The following is an 18,674-nucleotide window of genomic DNA, read 5'->3' on the forward strand; positions in this document are numbered from 1 at the left end:
TAAACATATTAAACTATACCATGTTTGTATTTCCTAGTAGTCAGGTACTTTATTGAATGTAAATTCACATGTAACTTTTGACATTTTCACTCTGTGTAAAATAAAGAAAAAGGAGGATAACAAAGTCTCAAGCTCAGTATGTTGACATAGATATATTTATTATTGCATTTAAAATCAATCAAAAAGGAAGGATTCCAGTCACTGTACTTATGGGCAACATTCACCTTTAGGTGATTATTCTACATGTCTACAATTGAAGAATTCAGATTACTTTGCTCTCTGTAGTGGTGCATTTATCTAAAAAGAAAGAAATGGAAAGGAGTTTTGTTGTAAATTGAAATACCAACTGTGAAGAATCACATTCTAAACAGTCAAACCTTTCCTTTTCAATGCAATCTGGAATTTATTTTGCCTTTCTGGAATAAAGTTCATTTAGGTCATCAGTTTGATTTTTCAACCTGTCACGTATGAACTTTGTTGACGGATGAGACTCTAGGACTTGCTGCGAACTTCAGTGAGTTCCACTGGCTTGGTCACTGAGCAGCACTACAAAACTCCCACCAGCAATCCATGTGTGCAAAAATATTTAGAAAGAGACCACTGTAATAAAATAAATATTGGGTAAATGGCTAAAAAGCTATGTTCACTGATGCACTACAACAGTTCCCTGTGTGAACTTTTCACTAAACCCAACTTCCAATTGGACCAGTACTTCCTGTTGCAGGAGGTGTAGAAATGTAAGTGTCTGGTCAAGGTATTTCGACCATGTCGATGCATGAAATACAATACGTGTTGCTTTGTATAGAAAACATCTTCAGCCAGTATCAGTCCCAGGTGGCTTCAGCAGATTTTGGTCAGGGCTATATGAATAATGAATAGGCCAGGGTTAGCTACCATACCAGTCCAAGAATAACAAAGAAAAGGAACACATCACAAGGAAGAAGAGGATCCACACACGAAATCCAGCATTATTCTTGATTGCCTGTAGGGAAAATAAATAAATCATGATATCTCTCAAAAGGGTCTAATTCAGGACAAGGCAAAATCTTTTCCAGTTTGAGCCCTGGACACTATTACCGTATTTAGCAGCAGGTCTTCAAATCTTTAGCTGCACATGAACACATGAAGAGCCTGCTGGATCAGGCCAAAGGCCCACCCAGTCCAACACCCAAAGACCAATCGGATGCCTATGGGAAGCCTGAGAGCAGGACCGGGACCACAATGAATTGCAGGGGGCTGACGTAGATCACTGCTATAAAATATTATAAAAGGTGGGCAGGCCACCTATCAAATGAGCACCAGCAAGACTGAACCAGTGCTTGGGTTGATGAAACTGCAAATCTTGGGTCACATCACAGGTGAAGGGCCCTCTATGGCCACTGATGAAAAATTTCATCTACCGGGAGTTTCCTATTTTAGACACCCTTTTAAAAACAACATCAACAACAAAACAACAACAACAACGAAATAGTAACCAGCCTGAAAAAACTTAAATTTGATTAAACACCTGTCTCAGTTTTATGCACAAGGCTTCAAGAAACTGAAGATAAAGGATGAAATAGCTTTCTCTAGTAAGTACTAAGTATACTCAGACTATTACCACCATTACACCTTTTTTAAGACTCAGCTGCTGAAACCATAAGCTTCTCAAGTCTTCATGTAAAACAGGTGTTTATTTCCTATTGTTGCGGAGAAAGCAAAGCCCACGGACCATGCCATTACTTTGCCCAGGGATGAGATTTGTTTTCCTTGAGAACATTTTTAAAGTGGCTTTTCGGAGGAAGGACCATGTGTCTGATTAACAAGGATATCAGTGTTTTCTCAAAATACATTACTGGCAGTCGGTTAAGGTCAAGTAGTGTTTGATTTTTTAAAAAGCAAAAAAAAAATATGCAGACATTACCTCTCTTATGTCTTCATTTCCTTCCTTGATATTCTCTGTTGCACCCACAACTAAGTGGTGGATACTGTCAATCTCGGCTTCCTTTTAAGTAAGTTGAAATATATAACGTAAAAAAACAGGTCATAATCAAACTGCACAGCATCATTTAATTGTAGAGTTGGAAGGGATCCCCAAGGGTCATCTAGTCCAACCCTCTGCAATGCAGGAATCTCAGCTAAAGCACCCGTGACAGATGGCCATCTAACCTCTGCTTCAAAACCTCCAAGGAAGGTTTTTATGTCCACCAACTCTCATGGGAGTCTGTTCCACTGCCAAACAGCTCTTACTGTCAGAAAGTTCTTCCTGGTGTTTAGTTGGAATCTCCTTTTTTGTAACTTGAATGCACTGGTTCCAGTCATAGCCTCCAGAGCAGGAGAAAAGAAGCTTGCTCCATGTGGCAGCCCTTATCCTCTCAGTCTCCCCTTCTCCACGCTAAACACACCCAGTTCCCTCACCTGTTCCTCATAAGGCTTGGTTTCCAGACCCTTGCTCATCTTGGTCGCCCTCCTCTGCGCATGTTCCAGCTTGTCAACATCCTTCTTAAATTGCGGCACCCAGAACTGGACACTGGACTCCAGGTGGGGTCTGACCAAGGCAGAATAAAGCAGGACTACTACTTCCCTTGATCGGAACACTAGACTTCTCTTGATGCAGCCTAGAATAGCATTTGCTTGCTGCATCACACTGTTGACTTGTTCAACTTGTGGTCTAGTAAGACCCCTACATCCTTTTCACATATGAGATAAATGTAAAGATCAACAGCTGTGAAAGGTCAGTGGCCTGTTGTCAGTTTCTGCTCACCATAAACCAGAGGCCAGAGCTAGGTGTTAAAGCACACCTGTAGCTACTTCAGCATGTAGCAGCACCTTCAAACCTCATCACCCTCTTTCTTTTGGTACCCAAAGATGCAGTGACACTGCATTAAGAGTTTCTCCACCACTTCAAGTGGCAGCCAACAAAGGGAAAAGGGTATGGGGAAATTCATCAGCTATTGAGTATTCCTGGATGTGACGGGACGGGAGGCGAGTACACATGGAACTGCTCCTTTTGACATCTTTAAGAAATATTCTGTTTCATTATTTAAAAAATAGTGGAAGGATATGGCCAGGCAAACATGATCTGGAGAGCTTTAAATTAGATCCTGATGGGGAGGGAGACTACATGACAGATGGCAGAAGAACACCTTGTACTGGGAATAATGGCTTCACTGATGCACAGAAAACGGAGGTGGTGCTGCTCAAGGGAAAGAATCTACAAGGAGGAAATAGCTGGAGGGAATGACTCATGGTTTCAGTTGTCACTACACAAATAATAATAATAATAATAAATAATAATAATAAATAATAATAATAAGGCGGCTCACACCAATAAAATTACAATAAAACATAAAAAGCAATTGATTGAAATACAGATTAAAATACAGTATTAAAATTTAAAATTTAAGTTTAAAATGCAGCCTGATTGTAAGTAGTCCATAAATCCAAGCCATGAGGGAGGAAAACACAGGGGTCAGACTAAGTCCAACCCAAAGGCCAGGTGGAACAGCTCTGTCTTGCAGGCCCTGCGGAAAGATGACAAATCCCGCAGGGCCCTGGTCTCCTGTGAAAGAGCGTTCCACCAAGTTGGGGCCAATACTGAAAAGGCCCTGGCCCTAGTAGAGGCCAATCTAGCCACCTTATGGCTCGGGATCTCCAGAATATTGTTGTTTGTGGACCTTAAGGTCCTCCGCGGGGCATACCAGGAGAGGCAGTCCCATAGGTACGAGGGTCCCAAGCCACATAGGGCTTTAAAGGTCAAAACCAGCACCTTAAACCTGATCCTGTACTCCACCAGGAGCCAGTGCAGCTGGTAAAGCACTGGATGAATGTGATCCCGCGGCCGGGACCCCGTAAGGAGCCTCGCTGTGGCATTCTGCATCCGCTGGAATTTCTGGGTCAGCTTCGAGGGCAGCCCCGCGTAGAGCGAGTTACAATAATCAAGTCTGGAGGTGACCGTCGCATGGATCACTGTGGCCAGATCAGGGCGAGAGAGGTAAGGGACCAAATGCACAGAGTATGGGAAACAAGGAAGGTGAACTGGAGCTTTTAATACAGGACAAATATGACTTGGTAGGCATTACTGAAACCTGGCGGGATGAAATTCATGGCTAGAATGTAGGAATTCAGGGGTATAGCCTAGTCAAAAAGAATAAACCAAATAGGAAGGAAGGAGGAATAGCATTATATGTAAAGTATGTGTATACACAAGGGACTCCTAATATATTGCTGCCTAAATAAAAATAAATACATGGAAAGAGTGAATGAGTTTTGTATAATTTTTCAGATCAAATGGAGGAGGAGGGCACAAAATCTGCCCAATATACAATATTCTTTGGGATAAAACTCTATCCTTTTTGTGAGGTCACCATTAGCAATGGTGGCAGAGTAGCTTGAGTAGAGTGTTGTTCAGGGGCATCACAGCAAATACAAATCATGCTGCAGGATCCATCCCCCCCCCCCAGCAATGCCCCTGACCATGTCCAGGACATGTTCCCCAAGCCCATTTGAGCTACAGAAGTCCCCTTCAGTGCAGTATAGTTCTTCTTATACTATGCCTGCCTTTTTGTGCTCAATCACACATTTTGCCTCTCTAACTGCGGCCTTTTTACCTGCTGGAAAAATGCTAGAATACAAAGAGCCAACCAACCAACCACCTCCCCGTGGTATTTACCTGCTGCAAGACTTTTTCTGTGAATATCTCTTGAAGTCTAGATATTTCAACCACCTTCCCTTCAATTTGTCTATTTAAAAAGATAAAAAAGCCATGTAAGTACAAACATTTTAAATTTCTTACAAACTTAAGCAAGCATAATATGGAGCATTTCTTACGACTGGAGAATGGTAAGCCAAGCGAAGTAGATTAGCAAAAATAAATTTTAGCTCGTAGATCACTAGCTAATAGCTTCTGTATTGATGTATAATGAGAGAGAGAGAGAGAGAGAGAGAGAGAGAGAGAGAGAGAGAGAGAGAGAGAGAGAGAGAGAGAGAGAGAGAGAAGGAAGTATCCCTAGAAGGTTAAAAGTGGATAGATGTGAAAAGGTTGAAGATAGCTGAAATGGGCAAGATGACCTATTTCTGACTCTGCAGGAATCTTTTGCCCAACGTGGGGTTTGAATCCACGACCTTGAGATCGTGGGGCCCCTGACGGACTCCAGCTACAAAGGCTGAGGCTGCTGAAGAGGCAAGAGGCCATCCTGGCTGTGAGTCCTGGAAAACCTGCTCCCTGCCTTGCAGGCCTTTTCCACCTGGCCTGAGAGGGCAAGGCCTTGACTGAATCCAGCTGCAAAAGCTGAGGCTGCTGACCAGATTTGGGGTGTTTTGTTGGTGGGGAGTTGTTGCTGTTGTTTTTTCATATCTTTATTTTGGATCGTTGCATTTTGTGGGGAAATTACAGGGTTTGGGTAATTTGGGCAATTACTACTTTTGTCATGTTGTAGTTATGTATCTTTTTCATTGTTGTGTGCGACCTTGAGCATGGAAAGGTCGCATACAAATGTATGTATGTATGTATGTATGTATGTATGTATGTATGTACATAAAGTGGACTGGAAAGCACATTATATGTGCCGCTAGGATATGCAGGGCAGGCAAGGTGGGGGGGGAGGGGGGAGGCTGTACCTCACTTCATCAAACAGGCTGTTCATTTCTCCGACAAGGCGCTGGTTTTCCTGCTCGAACTGAAAGGAGAAAGTTAACAATAATAACAACAATATGAGGCTTAAAGGTCATTCCACCCTCAAGCACACCCACAAACCACACCACAAAATAAACCATGACATTTGATGTGCAGGGACTCAAAGCCACTGGAAGTGAAGCATTCACAAACACTTGGGGAGCAATGACTGCTTATGAAGGCTGATAACTACCGTATTTTTCCGTATTTAAAGTTGGGGCTCGTCTTATACATATACACGGAAAAATGTGGTATACCAGGAACCTGGGACTTTCTACCAATCTGAGTAAGTTACACCACAGTCAATGTTGGGTTTTACAATGCTGAATTAGGCCCATTAATTTCTGAAAGGAGTAGTCAGGATTTTCACTGCTTTCCTATTTGAAGCGAAGTCACGCTAGTAAAGCGAGATGAGTGTTGCAGCCCCAGAGTTGTCCGCGACTGGACCTAACGGTCAGGGGTCCCTTTACTTTTATTTTTAACCTGTAATATAGAGAGCACTTCCACTTTTATGTTCCTTTGGAAAGACCCTTCAATCCTCAAAAACATACCCCTAGATAAATTTAGCATTTGGAAAGCCTCTTGGACTAATAATCTATTACAAAGCAGTCAAATGAACATAAAGTTGGACAGAACAGTAAATACTAAAAATAATTTACATGATAGAAACTGGAAATATGAAATAAGGTAAGTGATTGCAAACTGATGATGTAATGTGATATAACCTGTATAATGACACAGAGAGATCCTGAGTTAGTTAACAAAGGGTGATATCCAACATTACTTATATAAAAAGTAGTTCCACTGATTTAAATGAATCTACTCAAAGGATATATTACCCAGAATAAAGTCCCTTATTACTGTTCCAGTGCAGACATTTTTAAATGCAAAACAAATTATTTCCCTGAAAGAACAAAACAATAAGATGAAAGTAGCTTGGGAAAATTAGATAGAACAGAACAAGATTTTAATTTATCTAACTAAACACTGTGCCATGTTCTTACAAGAACTATAAAGTCCTTAATGTGTTAACAGGGGGTAAAGAAAATTCAAATTATCCCATAAAACTGTTTTGTAAAACAGCCTGCAGCCATTTTGGATGCAATTTCCCCAAACACATTTTAATATAAAACTATCCCAGTGTTTTCAATATTTCTTTCCATCTTAACAGCTAGTTTAAATTAGCATAATTTTCATGAAATTGGACAATCTAAGTTTCCTGATACAAAGGAGTATATAAAAAGAAGAAAGAAAATGTTTGAAATCTACTTAGCTAATTAGCTGGATTCTTTAGAATTCAATTGCATGACTGAAGAGAAAGAGCTTACAGGTATGATCTGGGCAGAGTGGAGCATTGCAAGACCACTGTATTTCAAAGATTAAAGGGCTTTCTTAATTCTTTCCTTGAAATCAACGAGACTTTAAAGTGTTACTGCAATCATGGTAGGCTATATTGTGATTGTGTACAAAAATTGCATTTCTCCCCATTCTGGAACACCTCATTCACATGAGAACAAAGACCTTCAGTTTTAAACATCAAAATGGAGGCAGAAGATCGCATGCAGAAAATGACTGAAGACCTACCTATCTGAATTTCTGGTTAAAGGCATGGTAAGTAGAGATGTGATTAACGTGTACAGTAGTACCTCGGGTTACGAACACGATCCGTTCCGGATCGCGGTTCGTAACCCGAAAAGGTCGCAAACCGAGCGCCGCTTCTGCGCATGCGCAAAGCGCATTTTTTGCATGTGCAAAGTGCGCGCGCCGCTTCTGCGCATGCGCGGGACACGCGCACGCTGGAAACACTTCCGGGTTTGCGGAGTTCGTAACCCGAAGTGTTCGCAACCCGAGCGGGTCGTAAACCGAGGTACGACTGTACTGATTTCATAAAGAGAATTAAGTCAAAATATGGTCATATGCTGCTGTATCTTACATCTCTTGAAAGACAAAACACATGAACCAATGGACATCTCCAGAATTATGGTCCCAAATAAGCAATCAGAAAAGATAAGCAATTAAGTTTGAAGGGAAGCTGGAGGCACTGTATCCCCTTCCTAGCCCCGAATGGTACTTGCCTATGTCCTCAGCCTAGCACAAGCACAGGCAAACTCGACCCTCCAGATGTTTTGGGACTACAACTCCCATCACCCCTAGCTAACAGGACCAGTGGTCAGGGATGATGGGAACTGTAGTTTCAAAACATCTGGAGGGCCGGGTTTGCCTATGCCTGGTCTAGCACAACCACACCACGAGGGAGAGGCCAAGTGAGCAGAAAGCAGCACTGATCCCTCTGATTTTGAGAGGCACTGAGCTTGAAATCCCATTATAATGCAACAATAGCATTATGTGGCATGGAAGACCCTTAAAAAAACCTCTGTCCGTGTGTGATTTTTGTACCAGTGGATTCACAATAATATCCTCATTGTATACCAGGTATGGGGAACATTTGGCTCTCTCAAAGTTGCTGGACTATAATTCCCGTCCGTCCCAGCAAGCATGGCTAATGGCAATGGATGATGGGAGCTGTAATTAATCAACATCTGGAAGGCCAGAGGTGGTATGGAAAAGTAAGTATAAGAAACTACAGTATCTTCTTTGGGAAGTTTATTTATGATTCTTAATGTTAGAATAGCTCCTTCTGCTTGTGAACGGAAATAGCTATTTATAGTAGAGATTTAAAGCAACAATTTAACATCTTAAAGGGCAGTCTTAATTGCTGAAAAATACTTTCCCACGAACATAATGGCTTGACAACAATCACCTTCCCAATCATATGATTAAGAATTTTAAGCAGGTACTGACAAAAGAATCAGAAAAGCAAACGCGCAGGGTGCATTTGTTAAAGCGTTGCTTAGCAGAAAAGGCAAATGACTCAGTGTATGCATTGGACTTATTTCATTTTCAATATCCGTAGCTATAGCTAGATAGGGAGAAAGTCAACAAACTGGTAGAAAACACAACTTACCATTTGGATTTCTTCAGGTGAAAGCTCATCTTCTCCTTTGCCATCACCCCAAAGTCCAAAATTAGTGTGTTCATCTATCACATTCTTATCTGAAAAAGAAAAAAAACAAACTACGATCAACATGTAGCCAAAAATTGCTATTTAGTATTATTCCTAGTTCAGCAATAACTGAACTGTCCATAATTTTATTTGCCTCCATTTTAAAAGCCCAATTTTAATTCCTGCCATCAGACTTTTCCCTCTTATTGGAAACCTTGAGATGCTCATATTCTTAACTGATGCTGAACTTTCAGAAGCTTTAAAGCTGAGGTTACCTCGAACCCTTTTGTGCCTGCTTGCAGAAACAAGGCAAAGGAAGGTGGGAGGGATGGAAGCGTCACATTTTAAAAAAGGAATCAGCTGAATGTTCACAGTGCTTAAAAAGTTGTTTTAAATGGGTGTTTAAAAAGCTGTTTTATGCTGTTCCCTGCGGCAGAGAATCATCCACATTCGATCAGCCGACATTTCTAAATTATGCAAAAAAGGTACTTTTTAGAAGGTGCCCCAGAGCACCCCTGATATTATTAGTTGCCTACTTGCATTACATAAAGGGGATCTTTGGGAATGGGTGACCCAGGCTTACACTTCTACCCCCAAAGGAAGTACCTCTCTGGGAGAGTGGAATGGTTAGTGTAATGTAACATTCATATAGAAAAGCCCAAGCTGTTTTTGTTTTCCTTCAGACTGAATCCAGTGGCCTTCTGATATTTTCAACATCGGCAAAAAGTAACACTAGTTAGGGGGAGGCCACCCAAGGCTCATGGGCCAGATGTGGCCCAATCGCCTTCTCAATCACGTGTTTTTACATGAGTAGTATGTGTGCTTTTATTTCAAATGCATTTCTGGGTTATTTGTGGGGCACAGGAATTCATTCATATTTTTTTCAAAATATATTCCATCCCACCACATGGTCTGAGGGACGGTGGACCAGCCCACAGCTGAAAAAGGTTGCTGACCCCTGGGTTAAGGCACCAAACACACCTGCGGGGATGTAGTGTTAAAAGTCTCCATACTCAACTTAAGCATGTTGGCTGTTCAATTTTCTAAGCGGTACAAAACTAGATAGGGTACTGCTGCTCTTTATTCTATGTTTGAACCCTGCCATTAGTTGTGAACATTATTTTCCTACCAAGATCCTTGAGCGAGATGTGTATTGCTTAATTTGTACTTGTTTATATTCTTGTCGCTGAAAGTGTTTTCAATTAGACTGGCAATGTTGCAGTGTGAGATGCTCGCTTCTCTTGGGAAGCCTTTCAGAGTACTTCTGTTTAAAAACAATCCTGGATGAGGTATTAGACTGAAAAGCACCTCCCACGTTAGGCTCTGTAACTAGGCATGGTGTCTGGAATTACTGTTCACTTCTTTATTAAAACAAAGGCTGAAGACAGGTGAAACATTTTTGGAACAGTGACACTGGCATGGAAAGGGCCCCTGCCACATTCAATCAAAGCTACATTTCTTCTTTCAAGGGAGAAACAAAGAGTCTCTCTGCTGTGATTATATATTAACATAATATTCCATGGTTCTTTTGTTATTATGTATTCATTTAAAAATGAATGAATCTTCATTTGCATCAGCCATCGGCCATAGCAATAAAAAGTTAATTATATAAAATACATTTTAGGGTTTTGAATCAATAGTCAAATATTGTGATTGCCCCAGCTAAAAACCTTGCAACCTTTGTTGTCACCTGCTCATCTTGATCTGCCAAGAGAAAGGACACTGTGGCAGTGGTTTCATTAATTCACACCCAGTTCCATATCTTTTGTTCCTACTTCCTGATTAAAAAAAATAAATCCTGTCTGTTTACGCTTCAACAACAACAACAACAAAATTATTTTATATCCCACTCTGGATGTCTCCCAACAAAAATAGTAAAAACATAATACAACATCAAACACTAAAAACTTTCCCCCAAAATGCCAGAGGTTTGATAGTTTTTTCCGGAAATGCCTTTTCCCCATCTCCCACCTTCTTGTGCAACCTTTACAAAATCTGATGACCTACCTCAAAAAATAACATTGACTGAAGGAACTGGGAAGGGAAATGATGCTGGATTGACAAGAAATAGCCTTTCCCTGTGCAATATACACACCAGTGCTGTGAACAGAGTATCTGCTTATTATTCAGAAGCAGATAATCTCTCTTGCGTTAAATGGTACCAATTCTGCAAACCTAAGCTATCTTAGGTGAAGTACACAGCTCTGAAATCAGATTGTTTTGTTTAACTGAAGGATATATTCATGTTTGCGTTAACTATATCCACATTTTGAGCAAGAAGCCAATGCGGTTTTCATTTAAAAGTGCCAGCTATCACCTACAGCCCCTATGCTTATTTACAATATTCACAAAACCAGAAAATAAGTCAGCTTACAGAACTACAAACGGAGAAAGTGTGGGAAAGAGTCATCTAATACACACAAGGACTTCTGCTTGCAGAACAGGGCTTCCCCTGCTTCCCCTACATTACCCCAAATTGGCTATGAGGCAACTGGGAGAACCCCCCAAAACAGCAAGGTAGGGAGAGGAGAGGGCCGACTGGTCCACTTGACAAGATGCAATGCTTGGCAGACAGAACGTTAATTCCACCCAGTTAAGAGTTCCCTTTATTAGCCCATAGGAACCAATTAATTTTAAGTACTACCAGTGTCAGTGCTCTTATTGTTAGGCAACTGCAACCGGGATGAATATCAAGAAACAGGGGAAGGAGAGAGCTCACAGAAGAGGGTGCCCTTAGTCCCAGATTAGCTCTGGTCGCCATAGCAGCCTGTCTCCTACATGAAACACAGGGGAATGCAATTTTCACGGTCGCACATTTATTTATTTCAGGAAAAAAAATTACATTGCTTGATTGTAACGGAACCTCGGAGTGGTTTACAGACGTCAGAACAGTAAAACCAAGAAAATGTTCGCAACCCTACTTTTAATTTTTTTTTTTTACAAAAATTAAAATAGATTTCTAATTGAGGTAGGGTTGTCTGAACAAGGATGCTTTTAGCAAACACCGAAAAGGAGTACAGTGGTACCTCGGGTTATGAACTTAATTCGTTCCAGAGGTCCGTTCTTAACCCGAAACCATTCTTAACCTGAGGCGTGCTTTTGCTAATAGGGCCTACCGCCGCCGCCAGCGCACGATTTCTGTTCTCATCCTGGGGCAAAGTTTGTAACCCGAGGTACTACTTCTGGGTTAGCAGAGTTTGTAACCCAAAGTGTTTGTAACCCAAGGTACCACTGTATGGTGAAGGCACCTGCTTGATCTCAACAGACAGGGAGTGTAAGCAGTGCAACACTAAATGATTAAGCCCTTACAATTGCGGGGTGGGTATTATATAAAATGGGTATAAATAAAAAAATTAAAATTTAAATATGGCATATGTGGTGGCGCAAATTCCACCCATCAAAGTGGTCGAAGGGGCACATGTGGGGTAAGGCAATCTCATCAGTAAACTGGTCCCAAATTATTATGGGCTTTGCATACCAATAGCCACACCTTGAACCTGGCCCAGTAGCAGTTCTGTGAGCGCACCGGTTCTATGCAGCAAGGCCTTGAGAGTGCACTAACTGCAGCTTCCGGATCAAGTGCAAGGGAAACCCCACGGAGTGTGCACTGCAGAAATCCAGTCTTGGAGTAACCCAGTCTATAGTGGATGCATTGTTTTCAGTCAGTTCAGGAAGGACTGAAATTATTCTAGTTGACCCATATGCTGCTGAAGCCCCATAGAAGAAACCATGCATCCCTCTCTGTAGAGTCTTCCTTCTCCCTTCCTCCCATGAGGTCTATCATGGAAGGCCAAGGTAGACAGGTTTCTCCCCATGTCACACTCTGGGCCCATTCACACTTCCATTTGTCCCGTGATTTCCAGTAAACCTACTGTTTACTGCTGAATCAACAAATGCCAATCTGCAAAAAAACCCAAGACAAATGCTCATCACATACAAATACACAACCTCTAAAAAGTGGAACATGGACTGAAATATCACCTCTGTTGTCTTCACAAGTGAGTTTCTCTTCAGATTCTTCCGAAGTTGTTTGAGCAGTTCTTTCAGGAGAAGAAGTTACTTTGGATTTATCGCTCTGTTCTGGCTCAAGCCTAGATCTAAAAGAGCAAATACATAAACAATTAAGGGCAAGCAAACCAAGATCAAGTGCAGCTGCAGGCTCATACCCTGGTCCATTATGCTGGAACAGCACATCTCTCCCTTCAGCTGGAGGAAAGTTGGAGCAGGTTTATACACACAGCAGTTGGCACTGTGGTGCCATAGGATAAGGCAACAGATAAGATGCACCTCCTCCTTGCCTGCCTCTGTAACGTGAAGTTCCTTTCATCCAGTAAGAGCTAACAGTTGCTACTCTGGTGGCATTTGGAACTTTGTATTTGCTTTCCCAAAAGAGCCATGTAAAGATCTTTTAAAATGATGCTTCTATTGTATAATGAATTATGTGTCTGGAAATAGTGCTAAAATATGCATTTTTCTGTAATAAACTGCAGAACATAAGAAGCTGCCTTATATGGAACTAGAACATTAGTCCACATAGTTCAGGACTGTCTACCCCAGTGTTCCTGCAGTCCCAATGTCGAAGAACTACAAGTCCCATCATCCCTAGCCTTGGGGAGCCTTGGGGAGCTATGGTCTACACGGATGCGCAGAAGATCTCCAGGCTTAAAGGCATGAGTCTTTTCCAGTCCTACCTGGGAAAGCAGGTGCTCCAGTTCTGGGCACCACAGTTCAAGAAGGATACTGACAAGCTGGAACGTGTCCAGAAGAGGGCAACCAAAATGGTCAAAGGCCTGAAAACGATGCCTTATGAGAAATGGCTTAGGGAGCTGGGCATGTTTAGCCTGGAGAAGAGAAGGTTAAGGGGTGATATGATAGCCATGTTCAAATATATAAAAGGATGTCATATAGAGGAGGCAGAAAGGTTGTTTTCTGCTGCTCCAGAGAAGTGGACACGGAGCTATGGATTCAAACTACAAGAAAGAAGATTCCACCTAAACATTAGGAAGAACTTCCTGACAGTAAGAGCTGTTTGACAGTGGAATTTGCTACCAAGGAGTGTGGTGGAGTCTCCTTCTTTGGAGGTCTTTAAGCAGAGGCTTGACAGGCATATGTCAAGAATGCTTTGATGGTGTTACCTGCTTGGCAGGGGGTTGGACTGGATGGTCCTTGTGGTCTCTTCCAACTATGATTCTACACGACTGGTTTTGTAATCTTAAAACCAGTCAGGCAGCGCTGTAAATAAACAGGCTCTGGATCTTGGAAGGCGCTGACCAATACTCAGTAATGAGTATTTTACACATGAAAAATAAATAAATGTTGGAATGGACAGATTTAACACGGCTTTGTTAAACATCTCCACCTTTCTCACTAATGCAGTAACACAGTAATGATGAGTTATGAATACTCAGAATAATTTTAAGAAGTGTGGCATGTACAAAATGCTTTTTAATATAAAAAATAACGAGAGAGAAATTAAGTGTTGCCCTCCAGATTAAGTGCATGAGTGTGTGGGTTGAGTCCAAAGATCCAGAAGTTTTCGCTTCCTATTGATATGCCCAGATTTGCTGTATTAGGAAATAATTCCAAGTTGGAGAGGTTGTGGCCCTCAGAATCATTTCCCCTAAAACTCCTGTAAACATACACTTTAAGCTACTAGTCTCAGTAAGGAAGAGAAATATGGTTCTTCCCATGTTTCCACAGGAAGTCTAACAGCAGTGGCTTCAATGACATGAGGCAAGAACGGCTAAGCATCCAGGCACATTAATACTTCACTTTGGTGCTGAATTAACATGGCAAACCTATAGAAGAGTTTACTGAAACTAAGTTACCCTGACAGCCTTACAGAACCCCAAAGGCAGGATAAAAATGGAGGAAAGCAAACAAACGAAACCCTTGGAAGGTTGTTGTAAACCAACTCTACAAGAAAGTAAAAAGAAATTCACATTAAAAACTGGAGAAAAAGTATGCGGGTGTGAGAGAGATTGAGGAGGGAGAATGCTTTGTTGTGCAAGCTGCAGTAAGTGAAGCTATGGGTGGCTTATTGGGACCATGCAAATTCCTGGAGAGGAGTTTGCATCTGCATTGTTGTTGTTTAGTCGTTTAGTTGTGTCCGACTCTTCGTGACCCCATGGACCAGAGCACGCCAGGCACTCCTGTCTTCCACTGCCTCACGCAGTTTGGTCAAACTCATGTCCGTAGCTTCGAGAACACTGTCCAACCATCTCGTCCTCTGTCGTCCCCTTCTCCTAGTGCCCTCAATCTTTCCCAACATCTCTCTGGGATCCAGCACTTTTGTGCATCCTTTCTAAGGTGCAGTTTGGCTTTCTGAGGCATGTGAACATAACTATTTAACATGGAGACATTTCACCTGCTCACAAATTTAATTAGAGTTCCAAAGAAAATCAAAACCACGGATTTAAAGGAATATTACTTACAATCTTTTCTTATCAACTACTCGCTTGACCCGGATAGCCCTTTGTTCTGAATACAGCTTACACACTCCTTTATAGTAATGAAGATGCCATGTAAACAAGAGGAAAATGGTATACATTAACATAAAAAATGTCTTGCTAGATAAGAGACCACCCAGATGTACCTGTAAAACTCACAGGTTGAATATGATGGATGTCTGACTGACAATATACCACCTCTGTAGTATATGCTACCTCTTTGATATAGCATAGAGCAGGCATCCCCAAACTTCGGCCCTCCAGATGTTTTAGCCTACAATTCCCATCATCCCTGACCACTGGTCCTGTTAGCTAGGGATGATGGGAGTTGTAGGCCAAAACATCTGGAGGGCCGCAGTTTGGGGATGCCTGACATAGAGGATCAATTTTTAAGCTATTAGGGCTAATAGTCATTGGTAGACGTGTTCTCACTATACTTAATGAATTGATTTTATCAAAATTGTGTGCTCTGAACTTTACTACTAACCAATTTTATTGAATAGGCATGAATTATAATTTTTAAAAGTAGTCTGCACAGAATAAAGTTCACTTCACATTGTTCATCTATCTATCTATCTATCTAAATGTAGATGTCCCAAGTTTGTACGGACACACTTTTCTCCAAAACCGTTTGCTCGATCAGCCTCAATTTTGGCCACAACATCAGATGTGCATGTGGGAGTGTCTCTATCCACTTACATTGGCCAGATGACACACCTAGGACAGGTAGAAACCTGGATTTATGTAAAAAAAAATTGCGCCCTCCAGTGGACTCCAATAAACAAAGGGCTAACATACTCCCACAATCCCTCACGCCCCGGAGACCACGCCTCCAGCAGGGTTTACATATTAGCTCTACTTTACAGCCTACAGACTAGGCCTCGCCTCTACTTTACAGACTAGACCTCGGCTCCAATTTACATCCTACAGATAGGGTTGCCAGACTCAATAGAGGACAGGACTTTTGTGCCTTTAATTGCCCTGCTCTCTTTTGAGTCTGGAAACCTTAAAGAGAAACCAGCAGACCCTATGCTTGGAAATTAAACAAAGGGTCTGCTGGTTTCTCTTTAAGGTTTCAAGACTCAAAAGAGAGCAAGGCAATTAAAGGCACAGAAGTCCTGTCCTCTACTGAGTCTGGCAACCCTACCTACAGACTAGGCCTCGGCTCCACTTTACAGCCTACAGACTAGGCCTCGGCTCCAATTTACATCCTACAGACTAGGCCTTGGCTCTACTTTACAGACTAAGCCTCGGCTCCAATTTACATCCTGCAGACTAGGCCTCGGCTCTACTTTACAGACTATCCCCAGTGGAGCCCTGGGTGGGGGGGTCGGGGGAGGAGCGGTCCGAATAGGTCATGACATATCCCCTCCCCCCTCCCAGGATGATCCAGGATGGGGGGAGTCACAGGGATGACCCGGGGTGAGGGAAGGGGATACGTCATGGGTCGCTACAGGATGGGAGTAATCACAGGGATGAGACACAACAATGGGTGTGTGCGTGCGTGTGTGGAAAAAACACATAGTCCGGGGGGAAGGACACATCCTCCCCCTTTCCTGGGAAACAAGGACGCTGAGTTAGGCACAGCAACACGTGCCGGGGCCAATTAGTAACTTTATAAAATTTCTATTATGTGCCCCCCTTGTTGTTTCCTAACAAAAGGAATAGATAACACTGCAGGGTAGTTGAAAGCTACACTGAGTTCCAGCCTAACCCGCATCCCACAGCAGGGTTTCAAAACTAACTATGAAGGGTTGTAGTTTACCACTATTGACCAGTATTTAGTATTAACTACACTTCTGGATGTCAAGAACCACTCTATTCTAACAAAAGAGTGCTTTCCCAACCTCCAGAGTGATCCATACCATTGATAATGCTTGAGGGTTTGATATTCTTACTTCATATAACAAACCTATTCTGCCTTTGTTAGCACAAAAAGTGTTTTTCTCCCTCTTTAAGTATCTACTGCTTGCAACTCCCCAACAATACTGTAATATTTTTGATGGGCTTGTTAATTTTAGTGGACTTGTTAGAGATACCCTGAGGAGTTAACTTAAACTCTTCTCCTGTTAGCTTTCCTTCCAAAGTCAGTTTGAAATCTGCTTTGCTTTTTTAAAGCCAGTTGACTTGTGTGCATTGAAATTCAAGGTTCCAGATATAACATATCTATAACTTTCCTCCCTACACCACTGCCTTATCCATACATTGTCACCCTGCAACTCTGGCTGTCTAGCTGTCCCAGCAATGGAAACAGGGAAACAGTTATGAAAAGGCAGAGCGATGCAGAGCATTTTGGTCTAAGCTTAAAGAAAATAATTATGGCTAGACAAAATAAAAAATACCACCATTTCAAGAAAAATATATACTTTTTAAATAGTCTCCAATGAAATCTAGGACAGCTTCTCTGTGCTGCTTCACTTGCGGGGAATGGATGTCCTTGTGTGCTAAAAACAAACAAACACAAAAGCATTACGCTTCGCAGATAAATGCTTTAAACATCTGGCACAACTCACACATTATTTTAATCAATTTACCTTCTGTTCTGAGTTGCTGAATTGCATCAGCGCATGTTCTCATAAAGATCTGGGCATCCTGGTCAATCTGGTCTCGCTCAGTGTCTGTCATCCGCAAGTACTCAGACATGACATGGCTGGGGAGAAAAGTCAGCGTTGTTAATTTTATTTTAGCACACTCCGCTTCTGTTTCCTTCAGTCCACTGCAACTAGTGTCAGGGTATTGCTCCACACTAAATACCATTATTAAATCCAAAAGATGAACACTGCCACCTGGTGATGTAGTTTAACCATTCTAACACACGACTAAAAAGAATTAAAGAGAGATTATTTCTTATTTTTATCCATAAGCCGCCCTGAGTCCCTGTCAGTGAAAAAAACAGGGTACATATATATGTGTGCGTGCGTTCAAAAGATATTCCTCCACCACCACCACCACCCCATTATGGAAACCATCAGCTTTTTCTTCTACACTTCAAGCAGTTGTACTTCATCTCTGCTTGGGCACATCTGCACTTAGAACCTGCCTAGATATTCAAATGTGAAATAATCTTTTGATTTTCCTTCAACATTCAATTTCTTATTCCTCTTTTAATATCTTACCCGGACCACAAGGTTTTTTAAAAAAATAATGAACACTGGGTTTTGACTGAAGTGACTTTCAAGTTCAAAGAACTTTTCCACATGAGCAAGGCAGAACCTCTACACTACAGGCTATGGCACGAAGCAGAAAAGGGAAGCAGGCCACAGACTTCCTTGGCAGAGATGCGAAGTGGTGGCAACTAGCTTGGTGGTCCCCCAGATTCCATGTGCATGCTTCATCCCCAAAGCAGCTAGGGTAGACCTCTCTAGGCTGGAGCTGGTGGCAGCGACTTCCTAGTGCATAGGCTATAGGCATGAATTGGAATCCATGCATTCACAGGCATTTCAATCCATCACAATGGCTAAGGTCCCCAAACTTCTTTTCATTAAACAAATACAACTTTCTTTCTTACCATAACCTTTTATTCTTCCTGTTCAGAGGGAAACCAATTTAACATTCTTTGACTATAAGC

At 41.9% G+C, this 18,674-nt stretch overlaps 1 protein-coding gene across 2 annotated transcripts in view; it reads right to left on the reverse strand.

Moving 5' to 3' along the window:
- Nucleotides 1-137: 137 nt before the first annotated feature.
- Nucleotides 138-18,674, reverse strand: part of STX18 (syntaxin 18) — a 50,230-nt gene continuing 31,693 nt past the window's right edge. For both annotated transcript variants that reach the window (XM_088657513.1, XM_035112073.3), the window contains 9 exons: nt 17,641-17,756; nt 17,473-17,550; nt 15,092-15,158; nt 12,639-12,754; nt 8,619-8,707; nt 5,599-5,657; nt 4,652-4,721; nt 1,904-1,984; nt 138-982 (listed from right to left, as the gene is read on the reverse strand). In XM_088657513.1, the coding sequence (XP_088513639.1) occupies nt 887-982; nt 1,904-1,984; nt 4,652-4,721; nt 5,599-5,657; nt 8,619-8,707; nt 12,639-12,754; nt 15,092-15,158; nt 17,473-17,550; nt 17,641-17,749 (765 nt within the window). In that variant the 5' untranslated portion in view covers nt 17,750-17,756 and the 3' untranslated portion in view covers nt 138-886. The remainder of the gene's footprint in view (nt 983-1,903; nt 1,985-4,651; nt 4,722-5,598; nt 5,658-8,618; nt 8,708-12,638; nt 12,755-15,091; nt 15,159-17,472; nt 17,551-17,640; nt 17,757-18,674) is intronic.

This window comes from Zootoca vivipara, chromosome Z1 (genome assembly GCF_965207765.1).
Source record: "Zootoca vivipara chromosome Z1, rZooViv2.hap1.1, whole genome shotgun sequence".
Taxonomy (NCBI): domain Eukaryota; kingdom Metazoa; phylum Chordata; class Lepidosauria; order Squamata; family Lacertidae; genus Zootoca; species Zootoca vivipara.